Here is a 20,411-nt window from a genome sequence, read left to right on the forward strand (position 1 = left end):
CGTGAGGGAGCTGCAGGCCGCCATGAGGCCTCCCCTCAGCCTGCTCTGCTCGGGGCTGAACAATGCACATGACTTCAGCCACTCTTCATGTCTTCCACTCTAGGCCGTTTACCATTTTTGTTGCCGTCCTTTGGACACTCTCTAATAGATTTATGTCCTTCTTATACTGTGGTGCCCAAAACCGCTCACAGTACTTGAGGTGAAGCTGCACTAGTGCAGAGCAGAGTGGGCCAATCCCTTCCCTCAACCAGAGAGCAGTGCTGTGCCTGATGCACCCTAGTGTACGGTTGGCCCTTTTGGATGCCAGGGCACACTCTTCACTCATATTCAACTTGCCATCAACCAAAATGCACAGATTTCTTTTCTGCAGGGCAGCTCTCCAGCGTCTCATCCCCCAGTCTGTATGTGTTTACAGGGTTGCCCCATCCTAGGTACAGAATCTGGCACTCGCTTTTGTTCATGCAGTCGGTGATCGCCCAGCCCTGTTATTTGTCAAGAGCTCTGTGCAAGGCCTCTCTACCCTTGAGGAAGTTAACAGCTCCTCCTATTAGTGTCATTTGGAAACTTACTTAGCATGCATTCAAGTCCAGCACCCGCATCGTTCATAAAAACATTAAAGAAAACTCCACTAATGAATGGCTGCAAGCTTGATGTAGTCGCATTTGCTATAACCCTTTGAGCCTGAAAGAACATACAACCTCTCACATTCAATGAAAATGTACTGAAAGGAAAATATTCAGCTCCCTTATGTCTGCCATGCTGCTGCTTCACACCGCATATGAAAGAACCATAGTATTTGCACAGTTTGTTGAATTTGCAGAAATCTATCTTAAATGATAGATGTCCTTGATAAGAATGTAAAATAAGATATCAATCAACTAGATACTACTTATTACCTGTCATGCGCATTTAAATACCACTTATCGAATGCAGAAGTTTTCAGTAACGACCACTAACTGAAGCATAAGTATGACTGAGGTCAGAATGGACTTCGCTATCTCATCTATAGTCAGTTAGTTAGCAGAACCATCAGGAATGAGATATCCTCCTTTTCTTCCTGCTTTGGTCAGAAAATGCTGGTCTGTTAAAATTCAACTTTGTGTAGAAGCAGATCAATTTTAAGAAGACAAGTTTTCTCATGAAGCCAGCAGAAAACTAACCCAACAACAACAAAATTGCCAGCTTTGTCAGTAGAAATATCTGACCAGACTGTTGACTTGCACTGTCTACACTTGTGGGAGTATTCATGGTTCACAATTTTTGTGAAGAAACTTGAAGTTCTGTTCCGTCCTACCATAGGAAGGGAACACTTTTGAAATATTTTCTCTCAGAAAAGATTTCCCACATCACACGTCAGAAACACTTTTCAAAATTTCTGCACTATCCATGTTTGTTGAAAGCAGAAGGAAGAAATACAGTTAAGAAAAGGGGCAGTGATGACAACAGATTTTGCTTCGCAGAACTTTTGCTATATGCTTAAAACGCATCTATAATACATTATTTATATATATAAAAATTAAAATAAATTAAAATAAATTAAATTATCAAAGCTACATCTTATAAGGTGCCAAGCACTTTGGTTCAGAATTGGCTTAAGCCAAGCGAGCCTACTGAAACCACTGGGAAAACTTACATACCAAAAATTAAATTTGCAAGTTTAGCCACTATGTCTAAGGAAAAGCAGCTTCCCTTCCCTTCCCTTCCCTTCCCTTCCCTTCCCTTCCCTTCCCTTCCCTTCCCTTCCCTTCCCTTCCCTTCCCTTCCCTTCCCTTCCCTTCCCTTCCCTTCCCTTCCCTTCCCTTCCCTTCCCTTCCCTTCCCTTCCCTTCCCTTCCCTTCCCTTCCCTTCCCTTCCCTTCCCTTCCCTTCCCTTCCCTTCCCTTCCCTTCCCTTCCCACACTGCACTGAAAACAACAAGAATCTGATTAGAGATTGTGGTCATCTCTTTAATGTACTTCAGTAATAGGAGTCAACTCACTGAATGCTAATAATTCTTTTATCTACAGGGCCTCACACAAACTTTGGCTAAACTGAGGTCTCCAGTAGAGGATTTAAGATACCTGTGTGGCAAATTTAGCACATCAAAGTTACAAAATACTACTACTAATAACAGTAATAACAAATTTCAGTTTTGCCTCCAGGACACATAAATAAAGAACAAATATTTTAAAGTATTTGTAGAAGGAGGACTTACAGACATTCTGAAACCTTAGTTAAGCCTCACAAAAATCCCAGTGTGGTAATCCAGTGCACATATCCTCATTGCTGAAATGTGTTTCTGAAGCATGGAGAAGTTGAATTGTTTCATCAGTTTACCATAGTCAATAATTCCTAGCCCTATATCACTTTTATTTATTGTCTATCACCATAAGAACTCAATCAAACCAAACAGCACTATTTATAAAAAGATATGAGGAGACTGCAACATACAAAGCGCCTTTTCTTTACTGAATGAGCGTATATGACACAATTCTCAGACTCATTTTTTTTCAAATTAAGCACAGTTCATTACTGTGGTTTTAAATATTTTATCTACCTCAGTAGCATTTCCATACTTCTTTGTTGCTCAGTGGAATAAGTATTTATTTTTTCATTACAGTATCTCCTAAAAGCTTTGACCACCCTATTAGAAGCAGTACACTTGGATTCTTGGGTGGGGAAAGAAATAAATCTGATTGACTGAAAAAAGCAAAGAGACAGAAGAAAAGAAAATCTACTTAGTCCTTTTACAGGTTCTATTTTGTTTGCTTGTTTGTTTAAAACAGATTTGAACAACATATTTAAAATTTCACGAAACAAACAAACAAACAAAAAACCCTATAGTTATCCTAGGAATTGAGTCCAGATTTCTGGGATACAAAAGTATATTTTTAATTACTTTATGGTTGGTTCAGGGTTGTTGGATTTTCTTTTTACTGTATTTTGTAGAATGGATCATAGCAAAAGCAAGAGAAATACGACAAATATGTATGCAACAATGTTTCCATAGATTAATCTGTTCAAAAGAAGACAAAATCCTATAAAAAAGTGTCAAAGACTCAAATGTGTGTGCATATACTTTCACATATATATATTTATTGTATATACACAACATATATATATATATGACTGCAGAAATTATGAAGTCAGAAATCCAATTATACCTGCTATATTATGTCTAATTTCATTACATTTCTTTCTATGCCTGCCTTGTTTACATGCACGTATCCCTTGATGGGTAGCAATACTTTGAAGATTGAGCTATCAAAACATCTTATGTGTCCATTTTCCAGTAAAACTAATTGCAATCAGTAAATACTAATAGACTTTAGTAATGTATATATCTTTTGTCCACAGAGGATAAGCAAGCCAGTGGCTACTATTCTATATACTTCTGAGGAGTTCACTTAATTATCCTGTACATTTAGACTTTCCTTCCCAAATAAATCTCAATGTCAAAGAAAAACAAACAAAAATAAATAAACAGAAACCAGCTGACACCACCATATCATGATAGGCAATCTAGTGCTTGATGATTCTTCCTCATCCTTTATGCTTCAAATTTTTTTTTTTTTTTTGATGAAATAAAATTAAAATGCACTTGTGTTTTAGTTTTCCATTTCTGGATAATAAAATGGTCCTGCTCATGCTATACTTTGTGGTCAACTCTTCTTTGATTTGCTTCACGGACAAGAAATTACTTCAAAGTCAAAAACCATATCTTTACAGCTGTTGTTTAGAGTCTCTCATTGTCTAAAATAAATTGGCTTTCTGGTAATCACATGACATTTTTATCTCACAAGTACGTCTGGTGTGTTTCCTGTTTTGGGTTTGCTTATTAAACTGAAGAAAAGGTTTCAGAAGCTGGTGGTGTGGGAGAGAGACTGAATTGGCAGCTTTATTAAAATTCAATTTTTTTTCCTGACAAATGCATTGGAAAAGAAGAAAATTGCACTAAGCATAATAACAGAAACGAAGAACTTCAGAAGAGTCTGACTGCACCAAAAAAAGTACCATCGCCATCCAAGGATATTTTGGCTCGTCTTCGTGGTATTGTAAGTTGAAGTTCGTCCCCTTCTTCTAATTTTGCAATGCCTGGCAAAACATTTGGAATATTTTAAAGTTAATATTTCACAGACATTATTTTCATAAATGGTGTTCAAAGTGTCATTACACATCATCTTATAAATCTAAGCATGGCTTGTTACTTGTGACAAGTGCTTGTTTTATCTTTAGGTACAATCTTACAGATTTCAGCCTACCCAAATCTGACACTTAGCATCCTCTGTGGAGCTGGATCTACCTTTCTTTCCTTAGTAATTTCATTCTTCACCCATGGTGTCACAGTTCACTTAAGCAAATGCTGCAAAAAAATCGCATAACTGCAGTGCAGTCAGATTCCTCATCTTATGGTGATGAGACAGTCAAGGTCAGCACTGGGCATTGCTGGTCCTAGACCACTCAGTTCCCACACTTCTAGAGGAGGTCTCATCAGCTTTACCAACCAAATGAAGTTACCAGACATCAGCTGATCCACTGCAACTGCAGAGCACAAAAGTTTGCTTCCTGCAAGCCACACATCAGCTGATGTGATAACAGAAAGCACCTTGCCTTCCAGTTGCAATCACTGAACTGAGAGCAAAACTGACATCTGCAGCAACACACGCTCAACAACATGAGATACTGCAGTGAAATTCAGTTTTCCAGGTGAAAGCAGAGGGTGGGAGTTTGGGAAGCAGGAACGACAATGTGGCTGAATGGAATACATTAAACTAATTTCTACTTGGAAAAAAAAAAAAAAAGCTTCCTTCCCAGTCCATTTGTTTAGTACCACCACTTGCCAACAGTCAGGTCCTATTACTGAATGTAACCCACTTTTTATATAAGACAGAAAAAAAAAAAAAGACAGATTTTATTCACAGAGATCTTGCTAGAAAATAACAAAATCAGAAACCCCCAAATCCATGACCAAGGGAGAAAGGCAGACAGGTAAGAGCTACTGAATGAGGTTTGATAGGCCTGGACAATAATACCTTAAATGCTGCTGCAGGAAAATACACACATATGAGCACTAAGCCTGCTGGACTTGCATTAAATATTTTAATAGGTCTTTTTTGCGGTGTTTCTAATTTGTGCAGTCAAAAAGAGCTCTTTATAGAATTAACTATTTTTCATCTAACCAGATGGTAAAATTGCATTAGCCATTATTAGGAGTAGAGATTTAAGCTGCTAAATGACTTTAGAATGACAACTATTATTTGGATGGTTGGGCCAGATGATCTTGGAGGTCTTTTCCAACCTTAACGATTCTAGAATGGATTGAATCTTTGAAAAGCCCACAGTGAAGTACACAAAAATTGGGTGGCTAAAACTCATGCATGATGTATTAAAGCAGAACACAGCTCCTAAATATTTTTTATTGGGACACCTAAATGTGGAATCCAACATCTAAGTTAAACTCAGTTATTCAGTAGGGACAGTATGTACACCTTTTGTCTGCCTCAAGCACCTAACTGTGAAAGCACCGAACTATCCAAGCACTTTATACAGTTAATGGAGAGACGGGAATCACTCAGACCATCCAAGTTAGATGCATGTAGTTCAACTGCTGATGCTTTATATAAAGCTATACTTTTTGAAAGTGTTTTGTAGTTTTGCAATTAACCAGATCCATGAATGCAGTCCATTTTCCTTACAACTGCTACAATCCTTAATCACCCGCCATTTGAGATTCCATTTAATACAGTTTATTTGCAAACAATGAGAAGGAAAATATAGATGTTTACCAGCAGTATAGCAAGAATTATTCGGATAAGACTGTGGCATATTTTGTATGCAGCGAAATAATGTCACCAAGCTCAGATCATCACCAAACACATGGGCCTTCTTCCTCTGTATTAGATGTCCCATAGCAAATGTTGTATCTGTGTATAAAACCTACAGAACGAAGAGGTACAGACTTCAAATATATTGTATGCAGACATTAAAAATCCTTTAAAAGTCAGATGCTGAAGTAAATTGAGCATTCTTACCTGGCCATATATGAAAAAATATCCTGTTTCTTTGATCACTATTTTATTTCCATGTTCTTCCAGAGCTGTTCCACGTTTAAAGCTCAGAAGCCAAGGGACAATGCTTGAATCATCTAAAAGAAACAAGAATTTTGGGGTAACCAGAAAAAACAAAACCACCACCACCAACAACAAAAAAACAACACCACAAACACAGATGTACTTCCCTAGTTATCATCTGCCAAAATTGAATAAAGCTGACTACTAGTTAAGACTTCCAGCCTCTCTAGCTGGATTTCCCCCCAAAAAAGAGGATATTTGCAAGAGCTGTCCAGATGCAACGACCACATTATTTTATTTATTTATTTATTTTAAAATCAGGCCATATAACTCAGTTACTGCTTTGAAGTTAATTAAAATAGGACAAAAGATATAAAACATGGAACAGTGAGCAATAAAACGTGGAATATATTCCTACCTTTCTGTTGGATATCACTTTTGCTGTCAGCGATCAGTTGCAAGCAGGCCTGCAGCACTGCAAAGTGAAAGCATACATGTCATTTGTAGGACAGAGTAAGCTCTTTGAAGCTACTTCAAAAAAAAATGGAAGAACGCAAAACAAAACTACATTCTTGGTCTCACCACCTATTTGAAAACAGAATCTATCTACTGATTTCAAGGCAGGTCTTACTCAAACATGCCAAAACAAAATTCACACGGCAACATGCACTAGATAGCTCTCAGAGAGCTACAGCTAAGCAGCATATAAATTGTACTTGCTTGTTTTAATCTTTGGTCCTAATTGCGTTTAAAAAGTGCAGCAGTAAGTTAAATAAGCTATGAATCAGATCAGTTAGCTTTGTTAATTTTTTAACTAAAAGCTAAAAAAAAAAAAACAACAAACCAACAAAAAAACCAACAACCCTGCCAGCTATGACAGATACCAGTTTTTCTAACAGTATTTATTATATTGCTAAAAATAGTTTCCAGTCATGGTTTGTGTAAAATGTTAATCATATATACCGGTTATGTGGAACTTTCAAGAACAGTAAACTCAAATTCTCAAAATCTCTATATATGTACCCTCCATGTATTTTCAGATGCACACAGTCAATCACCCTGTACTAAGAGAGAAAGTACAGAGATGACTGGTAGCAAATAAATGCACACATAACAAATACCTTAGTATCTGACCAAAAAAAAAAAAAAAAAAAAGCATTACTCAAAACTGTAAAGGTTGAAGACACGAGAAAATAGGACGTTGATCAGAGAACAATACTGTGATATGGGATGTGATATATATACTGAGATATGATAAAATACAGGCTCCCAAGAGAAACAGAGATTAAAAAAAAAAACACAAAACTGCTAACCACATATGTCAGCGAACAGGATAAAAGACAAGAGGATGGTTGCATTTGCTAACAGCAGGTTTTCATGAAAACATCAGGTGGTTGTGGTACTTTGGAGGCTGGAAAACAGAGTTGTAACATTTATTGAACTTTATTTACTGCACTTAGAAACTGATACTAAGTCAAGAGAAGAAAATTCTGCTTTGTACGGCTGAATCTCTATTTTTGTTTGCCTTTTTTTTGTTTTATTTTGTTTTTGTTTTTCACATAAAAATGCCATGACCCAGATTCAGTCCCTCTTGCTACAAAGGGCAGTGACCTACTCTATGAGATATTATTTCTGTCCTGTCAGTGGTACCCCTGTGCACAGCCCTGTGCTCATCAGCATCCACTTCTCTCTGCAGTGTACAGAGTGACAGGGTTGGAGAAGAAAGTGGTCTCCTGTCTGTACCTTTCTCCTTTCAAGGGGGCTGCCAGGGGAGGGCTAGATGCTCAATAGCACATCAGTGGTGCTCACAGACAGTGGACAAAATTCACGTGCACGTCTGGGAATGCTTCAATGTCACAAGAATTGAAGAACCTATGAGCCCTACTGACATTAACAGGAACACTATCCGGCAGTCAACACTTCCTTTAACATGCCAAAATCTATAGATTTTCAAACCAAGAATTTAAAGGCTTCTACATTCCCTGCCATTTGATAAGTAATAGAAAACCAAGCCAACATAAAATCAAAAAAAAGGTGTTTTACTTCAGTGATTTTTTTATTTAAAAAAAAATCACATTTGTAAGTAACAAAATTTTCTGAAAAAGAAGCTTCCAGATAAAATCAAAATGTGATTTTCTGGAGTTGCACAACAACAACAACAAAAAGCATGTCAGGCAGTTTATTTCACAAGGTATTCATTTACTTTCGTTTGGAACAAAATGCCTTCCTGGTGAATGGAATTGGCAGTAATCTAAATATATATCTTTTTCCTGCTTTTAAAGGAACTCACCAGTGTGGCCATTGGAATTTCCACTATCCAAACAAGAGAGGAAACTGCCCTTGTTCACAGTTTGTGGTTCTGGATTTGTGATTTGATTCGTAGCAGCACTGAAAAGCTATTCATCATTCCTCAGAACTGCCACACAGTTATTAAAATCAGCAAGCTAGGTACAATCTGAGAACTTTTTAATATTTTTAAAACACTTAACAGTTCTGCTGCAGTTTACAAATATCCGCTCTCTGCTCTCTGGGGACAGCGACAGGACCCGAGGGAACGGCATGGAGCTGGGACAGGGGAGGGTCAGGCTGGGGGTTAGGGAAAGGTTCTGCACCCAGAGGGTGGTCGGGCACTGGGACAGGCTCCCCAGGGCAGGGGTCACAGCACCGAGCCTGCCGGAGTTCAAGGAGTGTTTGTTCAATGCTCTCAGACATACGGTCTGATTTTTGGGTGGTCCTGTGTGGAGCCAGGAGTTGGACTCAGTGATCCCTGTAGGTCCCTTCCAACTCTGGGTATTCTGTGATTCTATGGTATCAAATCTACACACACTCTCTAAAAAAAAATCTCTCTTTTCCTTTCATGTATGCAGACTCTGAAGTCTTTAAGGCTGCGCAGAATATAGTGAGTTTGCCTTTCAGGGAGAAACATGGATACAGAAGTGTCATTTATGACAATACAGAGAACAGAAACCAGCACAGTGGCCATTTTACCTAAAGCCACAAAAAGGTAAAATAATTTCCTAAAAACTATTTGGGGAATTTAACCACAAGATACTTAAAAAAAAAAAAAAAGTTCAGAAGCCAATACCAACACATTATTTCCAGTATATACAAATACTTCATTTTGACCTATGAACAACACATATGCTTAAAATCAACTAATTCACTGAAACAAATTCAAAACAAACAACATAATTCGTTATTAAAGAAAAAGAAAGGATATACGGAGTATATTTTTTAGGGAAAGTAATAGAAATTTTAAGTAGAATGCTAACATTGTTAAGAAATGTTAGCAATTCTATTCCAAGAAGAACCCAAATCTGAATTACAATATGAAGAATATATATATTACCAAATATGGCTTGAATATTTACTATCAGTACAGAGCAGAAAAAGTCAAAAGCTCTACCTGAGTATGCTTCAGATCACTGTAAATCAAACCTGAGCATCAGCTTTGTAGTATAAAGGATTTTTGAATATTTGATAATGTAAGCAGAACACAGGATTGGTAAAACACTTCTTTAAAACATGTAAAAGTATCTAAAGTGTGCACCAACATGAGGACTTGCTGTACAAAACAACATGTACCTAGAACAGTAATGTGTGCCCCGACCTCTTGTGACTTCAGACGATAGCTTTGCTTTGATGGGATTTTTTTTGTTTTTACTCTTCTGATATAAACCACGTTGTGGGGTGTGAGTGAGGAGAAGAACATTTCAGACTCTTCTTCCATGAAGAGAACAGACAATTCTGAAGAAGTTAATGACTCCAGATGTCTTTACAAACCACAGCCAGCACTTGAAAGAATGTGTTCTTCACCAGTTGAGAAATGTAACCACAATTTCAAAAAAAACCAAAAAACACCCAAAACAACAACAAAACAACAAAAAACACCACCCAAAACAAACACATCTAGCTTTTGCAGAAGGATAAGAGCTTAGTCTTCTGCATATCTATGTAGTTCTCTTCTGCATATCAGTAAGATCAAATTCCCCCTCCTTCTCCTTGTTTTAACTTGCATAATCATTTTAATACCTTGTAATCTAACTTCGTAATCCATCCAAATAAAACTGCAAGTTTGTTATCTATGAACTTGTGCATAAATTGCTAAGTTTTGGTATCTGAGTATCTGTGGCCTGAGACATCTATCTCAACTTTTGCTGAAACAAACAAACAAAAAAGATGAAAAACCCTGAGCTTAAAAAAGAGACCTGCTTGCTTGGGTTCCTTCTTTGGTCTCGATCTGTACTCTGTAGACTTCCTGAAACACACTTAAACACTAGGTAATTTAATTTATAAACGATATGTATGTTCTTGAACAATTTGCAGCTTTTTTTTTTTCCTTTTAACTTTTTAATTTATTACCACAAGATATCTTCCTTTACTTTTTGCTTGTGCAGGTTTATAGATTGATTATTTGGCACTTTTTAATTAAGAAGTCTTTATGGTGCATTAATCATGGATTAAATCAGTCACTGCATTAAAATGGCTTAGTCATTGTTACAGATATGATTCAGATCTAACAAGTATCTTTGAAGTATTACTAGCATCATTTTAATCTTAATGGAATTACAAGTAATATGTTACAATTAGTATAATCAGGAATAATTTACTAAGAAGAATAGTTTATATAGACTTCCATTATGCAGCATAAAGCAAAATTTTTTTTTAAATTAGAGCCTATTTTGTGTATTTTTTATTGCACAGAGGTCTGTATAATATGTAACACTGATTCATTCATTCAGTAGGTGGAATTCTTCATGTAAAATTGTAAGCACTGGATGAAGTCTTTTTCTACTCGTTCACATAGAAGTGTTCACTTCCTTTAAAGTTAGCCTGTTGTCAGCAGAAACAAAAAAGAATTACATCTCTTTTGAGAACTTTTTTTTTTTTATCACTCTTATATTTCTCCTCTTTAAACAATAAAATAAGAAGTATTTGGTGAGGGAATTTTATATGCAGAATTTGCTTAGACCAGTAAGAAAAGGTTAGCTTTCTTGACTTAAAGATCTCTGAAGTCAAGTTCCAGCCATAAAAGTTCATACTGTCTGTCTCTCATGGGGATCTAAAACAATATCATACGGAGTCAAAACATTTCTAATCAGCAAATGTACCAATTTGCCAAAAAAGCACTTATATCAAGAGTAATGGCAAAGGGGATGGCTTCTCACTACTTAGTGCTTGCATGACACCAGTTGTTTCCTGTGGATGGATGTGACATGGCAAAAGAGCCTGGGAACAGCTAGTGAAAAATTGCCAGGCTAAGTTAGCCTTTCACTGCTTTGTGGACTTTGAATTTCTCTTCAGTTCCTTTCATATACACATCTGGTTGAAACGGATAACCTCAATACACTGAAGTAAATAAAGTCCACGGGTGCCCCAATCTGATCACACCAGAACTTTGCAAATTTGAGCTTACAGACAACCTGATGCTCACCTCGCTAGCCAACCATGGGAATCAGAATCACACAGAGATGATTGGAACAAGGCACCTAGGGAGCGTGCAAATAAAACTTGGCATTTGTACTCTGAACTGTCTCAAGTAATAAAGCTCTATCTTGTTCCTGGACCGAAGGACGTATACATCTTATAGAGAAGCATGCTGGCAAGGCAATCAATAATAGTGATCAGGGTAATGTGTGTGTGCGCTCGTGTGTGTGTTTCTGTTGTGTAGCAAGTTTTCCTCTACAGGCAAAATTTATAAAAAGAAAGACAAATTAGAAGAAAAGTATTCCTGCTCTTAAGTGTCCTGATATGACACCTGCTAGAAGTGGTTAGATGATCTACATCTGCCTGCATATTAATAATATGCATCTTTCAAGATCACCCATTAACTCCTACTCATTGTATCAAGAACTCTGTTTCTGACTGTTAACTGTGCAGCTTTCTCTGCAATTGATGTTCAAAACTCATCTCTTCAGCCTACTTGTGCTGGAAATTTTCTCAAGACATGAGATGTACAAATTCTGGTGACTAATACTTTTACGTATGAACATAGAAAAATGCCTAGCCTATAAAAATATTAAAGAAAGCGCTGCATTAGATCTATTTTCATTCAATCATCATTTTAATTAAAATTACAATTCGTGGCCACTTTCATGCACACAATATCAAGTAAGTGTATATTAAAAATCTATTAAAAAGGAAAATTCCATATATTCAAGAAGAGTTGAGCTAGGTCTGAAAAGAATCAAGGGCATCTATTACCAGAATTTAATTATCAAAGTTAAAAAAAAAATCACAACTTTATTTATAAACAACAACAAAAGGTTCTCTTTTACTTCTGTTCTCTGAAGAGACATAAGAGAAGCAATTCTATACCAGTAACATTCTCAAATATTCACTTTCTAAGGAACTGGTATGTGTTGAATTGAAATTATGGGTCAACAATTAATTCTGAGACTAGACTCTGCTTTGAGAGCTTGTTGAAGCAAACAGAAATAGCACAAGAACGAAGCACCTCACTCAATTTATCTGCCATCATACTGGACTGAGCGTAGTGAATCTGTGGGATACTTTAGAGGCTGCAGGGATTCCAATACTCAGCAATGGATGCAGGAAGATAAAAACACAGGGGTAGTAATTTTATGTATATGACCAATGAACTGGCAGAATTCAGGACCAGGCACAAAAACATGTTATTTTTTTTCAGGCACTGTACTAAAACAAAATTTAGCATTGACTAGCAGGTTCATGGTCATCAGTGGAGGGAAGTCTGGTCTGAGAAAATTAAGCTCTAAAGAGCTTAATTTGCTGTTATTAGAGCAGGTAGAAAGGTAACTCGTTGTAACAGATGACCTTTTATGTAAGGAAAAGATTTATAATATAATTTATTTTTTTTAAATATATACATACAAAATATGATGGCTGTGTTAGAAAACAATTTTTGTAGTACGTCAGCCTATGTAGGTTTTCCCTTTCAAATGAATGTTCATATTCTGTGCTTTCTGTTATCCATCCAAAACAATTTAACAGCCAGTTTTATCTTAAAAAACAATGCTTACAAAAATATGAAGCAGCTTAATTAGAAGTTCAGGTGAGGAAATACATATAGATATAATCAGAGGTGGCTACCTGATGAGAAGAATCTTAAGTCTGCCAGAAGCACAGCTGAGGAGCCCAAAACCCTCCTCTGCCCCATGAACCCTCAATGAGAAATAAGAGTATAGATGAAAACTACAGTGAAGGGAACTGAATAACTTGCAGAATACTGATGCTATAATATCCATTAAAAATAAAATAAAAAGACATGCCTCCTCATTTTGGTGATAGCTGTGGTTTAGGTATAAAAGATCACTAGTTTTTATTTGGGAGACATTAGGATGGGGAGAGCAGGGAAGTTATGTGACTCCCATGATAGGAAACAGGCTACAAGAAGTACAATTTAAGTAATTTTGTCTTGCATCCTGGTTGTGAAATCACTCTTAGCCAAGACCCTGAACCAAAAATTATTAATGAAATAGAATAAATCTCATTTAAACCTATGGATTTTGGTTCATGTCCTATATGAATATTCTCTTTTAGAGACTTGGAGGTAAGCAAAATGATACTGTAAAACTTAAATTTCATTTAGCTTGCTGAAGATTAACTGAAATACATTTCACATTGCTTAAAATGTGCTTTTGATTATTTAATTAATCTCTGATTTAGGCTTTATCTACTCATTATTGTTAACTTAACATATTTTAATTTAATCAGTAATTCAAAATATCAGCTCCCATCAGTCAAAACAATCTAAAACTATTTATAAGGGGATTTAACAGATTTAGCAATTTAGGAATATTTCTAGTTACTCAGTGTAATTATAGTATGCACATTGTTATGTTTAAATTCTGTATTTCGTCCTATCAAACGTCAATGTATTTGGAAACAACTAAACGAAATTGAGCATTTTATCCCTGAAGGAAACAAGTGTATCCCATTAATATACTGACATTATAATACACATCAGAGGCGTTTTACAGAGCAGTCTATAGTGTTTTCTGCAGCATCTTTTAAAAAGGCTACAGTAAAAAAAAATTTTTTAATTTATTAATTTTGCTTACTATATTAATAGATGGTTTTATGCAGAAGTAATGCTAATCTTTTGAATTCCTTGTAGTCTGCCTCTTCAGACAGGTACAAGCTAGCTTTTCTCTTTGAAAGCTCCTACTTCCTTAAAGTGAAGGAGCTTTCTTGCTACTTCTCTCTTTTAGGATGACTATGTTTTCCCAGAAAAATGACTTGACTTTTTTTTTTTTTTAATAATAGCCTTCCCTCCTTAATATTTATCAGAGAGAAACAAATTAGACATTACGCTGCATTGAGAATGATGTATTTAGAATTGATCAGTTTCCAATGTGAACAATTTCAAGTTGCCTTACTCAGCTCTACAGCTAATCGAGAAATACCATAGTTACAAGAAGAAGAATTGGGAACTAATATTCAAAATTCAACCTGCAGATAGCAGAAATATCTGGTACCTTAAAGAGTATGGTAATCATCAAGCAAATGCAGTTCACAACATTCATTCAATAATAATTATATTCAGTTGCAAAAATCGTAATAGGCTCTGGGAGCATTCATCAGCCTAAGCGGAGGAGATATGAGCCAAGAACTGCTGCTAGTCTCCAAAAAGCATTCAGCTGCAGCATCCCAACCCACTTCGCGAGGTGCTATTTACCTGTTTCTTCCGTGTGGACGACAGACCTTCTCCCCCTGTTTCTGCTCCCATTCGAGATTTCGTTTCGGAAACTTTCAGCTGGGCTAGGGCCAGGAAGCTTGTTCTCCTAACGGGGACAGGCAGCAGTTGGTGAGAGCAGCCTCATTCCCTGCAAGCTCATGCCCTGCGAGCCACAGCCAGCACTCCAGCTTACCTGCCTGGCACCAGCTGCAGAGGCTTGCAGGAAGGAAGAAACAGGGGCACCCGCTTTCTCGTCATCAGGGGAGACGGCTGGCCGCTCTAGCGGAGACCTTGCCTGGACCCTGTAGATCAGCTCATGGCGCAGAGCTTCTAGCTCTGTTTTCAGGGTGAGAACATGGTAAAGAGACACTGCTGCAAGACAAGAGGACAGGAGCATTGCAAGCCACAGGAATGTGACAGAAAAAAGTCCCGTGGTGCCTGAAGCAGCACCAGGGGGGGCAGAGGGAGAGGAGGCGGTATCCTTCTGTTGGATGACGTGCACACAGTCCACGGATTTCATCGCTGCTCTTTCCTCACTAAAGCCAGAGGGAGAGTTCAGCTGTCCCCTTCCGAGGTGCAATCCATGTTACCAGTTGCTCTGTGAAACTAAGGGCATCCAGAATAAGTGAACAAAACGCCCAGATCATTTCCTGTCATATGAAGCCGTTGATACAACCATTAAACTTAATGTACAGAGTGAAAGTTTAACATTCAGTCTCCGTTTAGCTTTCTTCTTTCTGTGCTGCATTTTGGCAATGAATACTTTCTCATGAACTGCTTGCTCAACCTGCCTTCCTCCTTTCACTTTCAGCTATGTATTTTTGTGGCAACTTGCTTTTACCATTTCCCATTATCTTTAAATTTAGGCACAACCAGTACCGCTGGTATTTGGAGCCTTATCTGGAAGTGCAGAAACAATGTAAGGTTTCCTGGCAGTGTATCATCCAGTGCCATTTAAAAGAGATAAACATATAGCAAAGTGTGTGCCTGTAGGTATATGCATATATAATATATGTATACAATGTATATATATTTTATATATACATATGCATATATATCCAAAGTGACTATATGCCTGCAGAGTGGGTAACCTATTTAAATATCAAATTTTGTTGTTTCCTAAACACAAGAGTGTAGAGTATTCTCAGGTATGAGTAAAAAATTATTGGTCTCTCAAGTGTATGAAGTGGCAGAGTCTGCCGTTCAATTCATCATATGAACTTGGTAAGGGATGACTTTTTATCAAGCCCATTTGATAAATACGACTTCTCTGTAGAATTCAAGGACCTGGGTTGCTGCACAAGAGGACCCACAGAAGAGGGGGGAGCAAACCCAGAAGGGAGGGGAAAACTAGAGGATGGGAAAGGACGAGAGGGAAAAGAAAAATGGGGAAAGAAGAACAGAGGGGTAGAGAAAGAAAATAACATTTAGAGAATTTCAAAAAGGAAACTTTAAACATACGTGCTTAAGTTTTTCAGGTATGTGAGTTGCATGCTCATGGCAACACCTGTCAGAGTAGTTCAGAACAAGCTGATACTATTGGGAAGGAGAAGGAAGGAACAGAGAGAGAGCAAACAATTCTGTTGCCTCTTCCACATTTATTTCTTAAGACTATGAGAAATTGGGGTCATTAAAAGTTTTATCATCTTTCATTGCAATTCAAGGCACTCTTTTCATTACTTTGCCACCTCTAACAACTATCCAATATCCTGCATGGACAAATCATTCTTTTCCTAAAAGCAGAGAAAAGAATATAGCATGTATTTTAACACATGCTATTTAATATCATGTATTTAACACATGCCCCTAGAAGGCACCTACATACTACATGAAAAGTGATAAAGAAACCAGTATATGGTGGAATAAGAGCAGAATACCATACTCTTTCTGCATCTATTTTCAAGGTTAAATTAAGGTGTAAATGGGATTGTGTTTTGAAGGAAATTTAAGATGCATTAGTTTTTTTGGAACACAATAAGCAGTTATTAGTATTAAACAGAGGTGTCTTGAAGTATCACCAGTCATCAGAACATTATCACTCTAGTACTGTGATAAAAAATAAAATAATATGACAGCTGGAAACGAAGCGCTATATAAGAAAACGAAGGAAAGAATGAAAGTTAGAACTAGCTATCCAGGAATCCTGAGAAACAATTGGCCAATGAGGTCTCTGTGGTCATTATCATATAAAAAAAAAAAGCTGATGTATATAATTAGCATCACTCCAGTTACTTCTACAGAAAATAGGTTGTTCCCAGCCCCCACACCTTCTTTAAATGGGGTCTGCATATGACCTGACAAAATAATTGTGGTGACACAGAGGACTTCTGTAAGACATCTGGCTTTGGCTTGCTTATCATTCTGACAGATGAGAACTTCAAAGGAGAGAGGAGGAAAATCAGAACAACCCACACATGGCAAATTGTTAAATTCAACAGGTGTTTCTATTCAAGTATCAAAGGGATTGGTCTGGTTTCAACCTCATGTTGTTCTAGTTTCATAAGCATTTAAGTGATTCGAAAGAAAATGTAATTTGAACAAATTTTGCAACAACAGAAACACAGTGGGAAAATAAATAATGACAGTGAGAGATCAGTCATGGAAAAAAAAAACAAAAAACAAAAAACAAAAAACAAAAACCAACCAACCAAACAAAAAAAAACACATTAAGTGCCTAGAAATATATTTGTACAAATTACATTTTATCACAATCAAGTGAAGTTTCCATAAATTAGACTACTAATCAGATTAAAGTAACATGTAAGAGAGCTGACGATTAAAAACAAAAACAAACAAACAAAAATGTTAGTTTCAAAGCCTAGTACGTGGATTTGGTGTGAAGGTGGTGCCTTGATGCTTGACGCTGTGCCTTGTCAGAATATAAGTTCCCTGTTATTCCTCCTGCTAGCAGAGCGACAAAGCAGCCCTTAGCCTGCTTAAAGCAATGTCAGTAAGGTTAATACAGGCACAGTTTCTTCTGCACTTTAAACTAAGGTATGACTACAGAGGACTAAGGAGTGCTCAGGTTAGGCCTTCCATTAGGAGACACAAGAGGGTGTTGACTCCCACTGAACAAGAGCTCTTGGATGAAACAGAAGCATAGCATTTGCAGATAATATACTGGGGCAAAATACTGTGCTAAAGTAAAAGGCATTGGTAATCGTGCTTTAACTTTGAGAGGGCTGGTGAAGATGGTTCTGAACAAAAAGCCAGAATGACTACACGGGGTATAAAGAACTCATAATGAAAAATGTATTCAGTTTGTGGTTAGCACCCTGTTTCTAGTGCCTGTCTTTCCTGAAAACTCTTCTGCAAAAGTTTGTGCCATATTAACTCGTTTGGCTCAGGATACATACACTATGCTACAGATGCATGCAGTAAAACCTTAGGGCAACAAGCGACCACCTCAAGCTCAGTTCAAAGCAGCTTTTTCCAAACTATTCCTAGAAAATAAAATGCCGCTACATTAAATTGCAGAAGTGTAGTCTAGGCCATCTAACACTAGAAGCAAGTAGAAGTAAATCTTTATGATAAAGTTATTTTGTAAAATATGGCCTATGCTGCATGCATGGTACAGCTGATCCATGTGCACACAGTAAATCCAACCATTTAGTGTCACCTTAGTCTGGATAGCGAGCTATGTTAAACACTCAGGTTGACTGGATAGGGAACCTTCTTAATTTTACCAAGGAAAATTATTAAGAAATGGGTTGGCTGGTCTAAGAATTTTACTTAACTCAGACTTCTACTTTTGGGAAAAAGAGTATGAGCTAGGTAAAAAACTAAGAAGAATAAGAAAAACAGAAAACAAACAAACAAACAAGCAAACAAAACCCACCACCACTGGAGACTATTAATGGTGAGAATGGTGCACTAGGGGAAATGGTGGATTCTTGAATAAATCAAGACTGATTAGTCTTTGAAGATATTACAGCTGAAACAAACCCTGTAATTTCTGCTAGCAGATAAATTCTTTCATTTCCATTACGCAGAATATCTGATTAAATGAAAAGATGGGCCCTGATAACCTGCAAATGTATAAAACTTCATCACTACATCTGTGGGGAACCGAAGCAGAGATAGTAAGCAATCACACAGGAAATTTGTGGTTGAACCAGAAAATGAACCCTTGATTTCCTGAAATCCAGCACAGTGCTTTAACCACAAAAGCCCTCATCTTTGAGGGGGAGGAAAATCTGATAATGAAGTTTATTGTACAAAAGAGAAGCAGATGATTTGAATAAGAAGACTTGGATAAAAACCCAGCTTACTGAAGAAATGTAAAAGTTTACTTAAAACAAATGTTCTGTTTTTAAAACAGAGGTTGCAGCATCTGCAAGATGCTGCAACACAGAAATTCAGGCAAACATCAATGGTCATACTAAAAGTACATATCCAGTGGCAAAAGTCCAACTTCACATGCTTCTGAAGTGGCCACAAAATGGAACTGGTCCCTGTGGTTACTGCAAAAAGAAAGAAGCCATCGTAGCTTATCGTACTACGCAACAACGCACAGAGCAGATAGAGGAGTTCAGAGCAAGCAAAGCTTCCATATTGAATACATTTCAAGTCTTTTCTGATGATGGACAAGTTGGACAAACTCTTGTGGAGGAGGTCAGAATAAATCCTGTATGACAGTTTTCTGCTATTACAGATAACTGCATTCACAGCATTCATAGCCTTCTGAAGCAGTGCACATTCCCTTCAAGGACACTTAAAAGTTTCCTTCAGCTATTAGCCAGGACTACGTAGCAGCAAAGCCAGGGAAGTCACTGCCTCATATATGCATCCAAAATCACTCAGTCTGTGGATTCTGTGTACTGTGTATTTACATCCTATTATCTTAAAGCTTAGGAAACTAGTGAATGCAGTGCAAGTAGAGGATGTGTTATATGAACAGTTTAAATCTTGTTTGATATATTAATTTGTTAAAAGAAAAAGAAGTCACATGAGATTTTTCTGAAACAAGAGTGATCTTTTCTCTTTGCCTTCTAACTCAAAATTGCCTAGGACAATGCAAGTGTCTGTATGCCTTTTAGATACGCCATGCTTGATTTATGTCTCACCTAAGATTTTATTTTTCTACACATCTAGACAATTTAAGTCCAAATCTGGCATGCATACTACACAAAGTAAACGTACAGCTGCCTTGCAGCCATCATTACTATTTACATAGATATTACAGTGCTTTCAAAGAGGTTAGCAAATGGAACAAGAAGGAAAAGCAATTCTTATGTGTGTCTCTCAAAGTATGCAGCAGAACCAACAAGAAATATAATAAAATATATAAACCAAATAAAGATAACACGAGATTTATATATTACAGCACCTTAAAGCCAGCCTCCTCCCTCCACCCCCCTCCCACAATGTTATAGTAGTTCCTTCTTACTGCACAGTGGAAAAGGAGCTCTCACTTGTCTTACAGCCTCACTGGTTTGGCTATCCAGCAACACGGAGTGTTTCTCCACCTCTTCGACACTATGCAACTTGACAGATTTTACACAGATGGGCTTGAAATGCATTTGTATGGCAGCAAAATAAACAAGGAGCCATAGCCTTTCATGTGGGAGTGGCTGCTCTTCTACTGCTGAAGTTTGTGGACCTTTAACAGAGGGTACAGGGTGGGGATCCAAATTATTTTCAAATCATAGATGCAGCTATGGAGAAATAATGCTATTTTCTACACTGTTCCTGACTTCTCAA

The 20,411-nt window shown here is 37.2% G+C and overlaps 1 protein-coding gene across 3 annotated transcripts; it reads right to left on the bottom strand.

Moving 5' to 3' along the window:
• Window positions 1–1,924: 1,924 nt before the first annotated feature.
• On the bottom strand, window positions 1,925–20,411 carry TNFSF13B (TNF superfamily member 13b). 3 transcript variants are annotated; one of them, XM_083845970.1, is made up of 7 exons: window positions 20,098–20,411; window positions 14,902–15,080; window positions 14,709–14,814; window positions 6,468–6,524; window positions 6,011–6,123; window positions 5,765–5,915; window positions 1,925–4,073 (listed from the first exon to the last, which is right to left on the bottom strand). In XM_083845970.1, the coding sequence occupies exons 1-7, from the start codon at window positions 20,228–20,230 to the stop codon at window positions 3,961–3,963; spliced, it is 852 nt and encodes a 283-aa protein (XP_083702096.1). In that variant the 5' UTR covers window positions 20,231–20,411; the 3' UTR covers window positions 1,925–3,960. The 3 variants fall into 3 exon arrangements, with proteins under 3 accessions (XP_083702096.1, XP_083702094.1, XP_083702095.1); XM_083845968.1 differs by having other exon boundaries at window positions 14,902–15,314; window positions 20,123–20,409; XM_083845969.1 differs by having other exon boundaries at window positions 14,902–15,314; window positions 20,098–20,235.

This window comes from Anser anser (genome assembly GCF_964211835.1).
Source record: "Anser anser genome assembly, chromosome: 1".
In the NCBI taxonomy this organism is placed as follows: domain Eukaryota; kingdom Metazoa; phylum Chordata; class Aves; order Anseriformes; family Anatidae; genus Anser; species Anser anser.